The sequence below is a fragment of the Nothoprocta perdicaria genome, unplaced genomic scaffold (assembly GCF_003342845.1).
Source record: "Nothoprocta perdicaria isolate Ctin4 unplaced genomic scaffold, notPer1 scaffold_4, whole genome shotgun sequence".
Classification (NCBI taxonomy): Eukaryota; Metazoa; Chordata; class Aves; order Tinamiformes; family Tinamidae; genus Nothoprocta; species Nothoprocta perdicaria.
In genome coordinates, this window is record NW_020455643.1 from 8,700,878 (window position 1) to 8,705,958 (window position 5,081).

At 64.3% G+C, this 5,081-nt stretch overlaps 2 protein-coding genes across 2 annotated transcripts in view; one reads left to right on the plus strand and one right to left on the minus strand.

The window, feature by feature from the left end:
- ECEL1 (endothelin converting enzyme like 1) overlaps positions 1-1,286 on the plus strand; it is a 7,261-nt gene extending 5,975 nt beyond the window's left edge. Inside the window, exons 13-17 of the mRNA XM_026045307.1 lie at positions 12-136; positions 412-477; positions 600-695; positions 850-926; positions 1,165-1,286. Coding sequence (XP_025901092.1) covers positions 12-136; positions 412-477; positions 600-695; positions 850-926; positions 1,165-1,264 — 464 coding nt within the window. The 3' untranslated portion in view covers positions 1,265-1,286. The remainder of the gene's footprint in view (positions 1-11; positions 137-411; positions 478-599; positions 696-849; positions 927-1,164) is intronic.
- Positions 1,287-2,156: 870 nt separating this feature from the next.
- Positions 2,157-5,081, minus strand: LOC112952401 (intestinal-type alkaline phosphatase-like). The gene is made up of 11 exons (XM_026045248.1): positions 5,012-5,081; positions 4,531-4,647; positions 4,304-4,419; positions 4,035-4,209; positions 3,754-3,926; positions 3,537-3,671; positions 3,378-3,450; positions 3,137-3,271; positions 2,825-3,016; positions 2,515-2,628; positions 2,157-2,422 (listed from the first exon to the last, which is right to left on the minus strand). The coding sequence occupies exons 1-11, from the start codon at positions 5,079-5,081 to the stop codon at positions 2,157-2,159; spliced, it is 1,566 nt and encodes a 521-aa protein (XP_025901033.1).

Here is a 5,081-nt window from a genome sequence, read left to right on the forward strand (position 1 = left end):
TGCCTTGGCAGGGGGACAGTACGACCGACATGGGAACCTGGTGCACTGGTGGACAGACGCGTCGTACAACAAGTTCCTGAAGAAGGCCCAGTGCATTGTCAACCTCTACGACAACTTCACTGTCTACAACCAGCGGGTGAGAGCCCGTCTCTCCTGCCGGGCACTGCCCGGACACGCTGTCCCACTTTGGGGGTTCCCACTGCAGAGAGCTGCCCCGTCCTTGGAGCCAGGTTGCCACAGAGAGATCTGTGCTCATGCCCAGCTCTGAGACCAACAATTCATCCCATCTCAGCTAGGAAGTGCCTTGGACCTCAGGGGAAACTGAGGCACCGTCTTGGTGCCATTGTGGTGGAAGGAGGGGGTTCCTGGCTGGGGCCATCTCTGCTCACCCCGTGTCTCCTCTCCTGGCAGGTGAACGGCAAACACACGCTGGGGGAGAACATTGCTGACATGGGGGGGCTCAAGCTCGCCTACTACGTAAGTGCCCTCCCCGGGGTGGCACGGAGGTGTCACRGGGGAGCAGCTGCTGCCACGTCGGGCGCACGGCGGGATGGGCGGCAGGAGTGGGGTGGCAGCCAGGCTGTGCCCTCGCTCCCCAGGCCTACCAGAAGTGGGTGCGGGAGCACGGCCCCGAACACCCCCTGCACCACCTCAAATACACCCACGACCAGCTCTTCTTCATCGCCTTCGCCCAGGTGAGCCCCCCCGCCACGCTCTCCCACCCCACCTGCACCCTGGGAGCGCACAGGAGACCCTACAATAACAAGCACAACCAGGGCATCAGTGCCCCAGTCCCCCACGGGTCACCCCCAGTGCCTCGCTCTCCACCCGGACCATTCCTCCCTGCAGAACTGGTGCATCAAGAGGCGATCCCAGTCCATCTACCTGCAGGTGCTGACGGACAAGCACGCCCCAGAGCACTACAGGTATCTGAGCTGTGCGCAGAGCCCGTGCTGCTGCGAACCTGAGGGGTGCATTGCCCCAAATTGGGTGCTGGGGAGAGCAGGAAAGGRTTAAACCTGGGGTGGGCATCACGGAGGGCTTGGGAGGTGAGCAGATCCCAAGCTCTGGGATGGGGACATCCTCCCCGGGGCTGCATCACAGCAGCGGCAGGGCCAGGGCTGGGGGTGCCCAGCTCTGACACTGGCCCCCGTCTCCCGCCAGGGTCCTGGGCAGCGTCTCGCAGTTCGAGGAGTTCGGCCGCGTTTTCCACTGCCCCAAGAACTCGCCCATGAACCCRGCTCGCAAGTGCTCGGTGTGGTGAGGAGGAACTGCCGTCAGGCTGGCACCCGCTCCCACTGCCCGTGCCCAAGTGCCACCCTGCGCCCACCGCCCTCCCCGTCCCCTCTGCCTGTCCCCTCCAGCTTCACAGGCAAAGGGGGCACCCCTGGGAGATGAAGGGGGTTGCTCCCCCTCGGGAGAGGCTGGACGGAAGCACTTGGGGTTGGTGCCAGCTCCACTCTAGAGTCATCCACCTCCCACCCATTCCTTCATAACTGGTATCCAAGGATTGTGCCAAAGGGGGCTGTGCCCTGGGGTCCCCATGGAGCAGCAGAGGCAGGACACTCCCAGACATCCCCTTTCCATTCRCCCATCCTCGACCCTTCTCCAGGCCCTAAAACATCCAGCACAGCCCCGGGCTCAACCTCACAGTCCTCATCCAGACGCCTTGAGGCTGCCAGTGCCCAAGGCCTCCACCTGCCCTCTTCCTCTCTCTCCTCCCTGGGGAAAACCCCGTGCCAGCTCCATCCTATCCGTGAGCATCCGTCCTGCCCGGGATCGGGCTCTGGGTAGGGGTGACACCAGCCTGCCCAGAGCACGGGGAGCCCTGGCACTTGCACATGGACGTGCGCTGTGTTTTTCGCTGCTGTTTCTGGTCAATAAAGCACTGGATGTACAGGACGGGTGGCCAGGGCTGTGCCTGGGTGCTGCAAGCTGGGTGAAGTGGTGGGACGGGCTCGTATCTGGCCATACGTGACAGAGAGACATSTGTGTAAATGGCACCAGTCCCCATCCATGCAGGAGCCTTGGACCACATCTCTCCTGCTGGACATCACAGGCCACTTTTATTGACCACCAAGCTCCTCTCCGGGGAGCAGCCGCTGCCCCCRGACCGGGGATGCTCCAAGGAGCTGYCCCCCAGCAGCGCTCCGGGGCTAGCAGAGGAGCCGCAGCAGGAGGAGCGGAGCCAGGAGCAGGGCCCCGGGGCCGGCGCGGGCGCTGGAGGCCGAGCTGCGCTGGCGGCACGCCGTGTAGGGCTCGATGCAGGCRGCGTAGGCCATGGCGTGCGCCACGTAGGTCTGCTCCTGCACGCCGTGGAAGAGGTGCGCCATGGGGCCCTTGGCCAGGATGGCCACGTCCTCGCCGCCGTGGGTCTCGGAGCTGAGGGGCACGGCCGCCTGCTGCTTGTAGTCGAACTGCTCTGAGGGGGTTCGGAGGGAACAGAGGGTGAGGAGAGGGCGGCACCGGCACCCAGCGCCGTCTGGACACCGGCCGCCGCTCCCGTGCACTCACCGGCTTCGCTGCTGCTCACGTTGCCCCTTCCAGATGTCCCTGGATAGCCGGGCCCGTTGCCGTAGAGGATGGAYGTGTAGTACATCCCATCAGTGGCTTTACTGGGGGCCAGGCCTGCGAAGCAGAGATTGGGGCCATTGGCCAGAAGCCCCCAGATGAGCTTGCTGGGCACAACCAACATGGCCTGAGCAGGCAGTGCCCAACCCTGCTCTCAGCATCATTGGAAGGCCTTGGATATCCCAAATGCAGCTTCCAAGGGAGGAAAAATGCCCCGCATGACATGGAGCTGAGCACCCAGCCCTCTGCCTACCGAAGATGGAGGTGCCACGCAGCGTGTAGCCACCGAAGGAGAAGACGTGCGAGTGGTCAGCGGTGACCACAGTGAGGGTCTGGGACTCGTCCGTGAGGGCACTTGCCCGCGCGATGGCTTGGTCAAATGCCACTGCGTCTGTCAGTGCCTTCTGGGCTGCGCCCTCATGGTGGCCATGGTCGATCCTGCCGCCTGCAGATGGGTGCCATCCATGGGRCGGGGAGCACCAGTGTCACCCCAACACCTCCTCCCATCCCGTTGCCCTGCACCCCCTGGCTCTCAGGCACCCTTGTGCCACTGGCCCTGACGTACCTTCCACGAAGAGGTAGAAACCATTGGGGTTCCTGCTCAGGACCTTGATGGCGGCCTCTGTCATCTCACTGAGCCTGGGGTCCAGGAGGAGATTGCGCTGCACTTCATACTTCATGTCGCTTGGCTCAAACAGCCCTGGGATCGGCAGTGGGAAGGGGGTGACACGGAGGGGACAGGCTCAGCCACGTGACTGAGCACTGGCGAGCACCAGGGCCAGTGAGGAGTTGGAAGGGGTCGTTACCCATCAAATAAGTTGTTTGTGGGTCGTCGGCTGCCTCTAGCATCTCCGTCCTGTTCCAGACATAGCGGGCACCCTGCGGGCAATGCCTCAGTGGTCAGTGGGTGCCAAGAACCTGCAAGGGGGTGGCCACCAGCACAGCCATTGCTGTGTTTCACCCACCGACTTGGCCTTCAGCCACACATCGATGAGGTTGACGCCGTCCAGGCGCACACCGCTCGTGTTGGCGTAGTTGGGGTACTCAGGGTCCGGCGTTCCCGCGGGAGTCATGTAGATGCGTCCACCCCCCATGATCACCTGAGGGAGGAGAGCGGCCCAGCATCATGGGGACCCCATCGGGAGRACGGGGGTGGCGTGAGGGGCTCCGCCAGGCACTCACGTTGATGTCAACGTTGTGCACAAGCTGCCAGGCGATGTCCTTGCAGCCCTGACTCCGGGCCTCGGCGGGCATGCTGGCGTCCGCGTACCAGTTGCGGTCCACTACGTGCGCGTAGGTGCCCGAGGGCGAGGCGTGCTGCACCCGCGACGTCGTCACGATGCCCACCGCCTTCCCTGCCACCGCAGCCTGCATCAGCCCCTGGCCCGCGTGATGGTGGCGGCCGAGGCGCGACGCCCGCTCGCAGCCTCCCCATCACCGGCCTCCCCTGTCCCCAGCGTTACCAGCTTTGCGGGCTCGCTCCAGCACYGAGATCACCTCGTTGCCTGCCGTGGTGTTGCACTGCTGGTAGCGGGCAGCGGCGCTCACGCCGATGGTCTTGTAGTTGCCCTTCACGCCGCAGAGGTAGGCGGTGGCYGTGCCCGCGCTGTCGGGCACTTGCCGGTCCACGGTGTAGGTCTGGCAGGGTCACAGGAGATGGCTCCGCTTCCCTCATGCCATGCCCATGGGCAAAGCCCCACATGGGTTCCCCTCCCCGTGGCAGAGGATTTACCTTGGAAAGGGCCACATAGGGGAAGGAATCCAGGAAGAGAGGTGTCTCGGGGCCCAGCTTCCCCTGCAGCTGCGCGTTGAGGATCCGGGTGGCCGTGATGGATGGGACCCCGAAGCCTGGCCCCGMGGAGAGTGGTCCTGATCACCTTCCGGATCAGCAGCCCTCCCTGCGCCCCAGCTCCATGCAGCACTGGTTGTGCTCGACAAGAGGTGCCCGGTAGCACTCACCGTCCCCGAGGAAGATGATGAGGTTTTTGGCTTGGACCGTATTGGGCTGGAGCTGCAAGGAGGCTTCGATGGCTTCAGCTGCCTGCTTGTTCCAGAAGGACGGGTTCTGCTCTTCCACTGTGAGCAAGCAGCTCTGCTCAGAGCTGGCTCTCCAGCACCCGCTGTGCGGGCTCCTGCRTCCCAGGGCATCCCAGGCCCCTGCCTCCACCCGAGGGAAGTGCAACAGGGAGCGCAAAGCCACGGGAACCAAGTGGTCAAAGCCAAGGCAGAGGGGTTACCGGCACCTCACACCCCTCCCCAAATCCTTTATCCCTTCAAGAAACAAGCCTGATGTCCCCAGAAAAAGCAGGGATGGCCCCGGCACACAGTCTCCGTTAACCGTCTTGGAGCAGTGCGGTCCCTGCTCCCTCCCAGAGCAGCCCATGCCCTGCYAGGTGCCCCCTTCCCCCTCTCCAGGGACAGCTCCCGGGCTGGTTCCTGCCTGGGATGACGGTGCTGCCCAGCCCGGCCCAGAGGCCCAGGCAGAGCRCAAGAGCTGCCAGGCGCTGCAT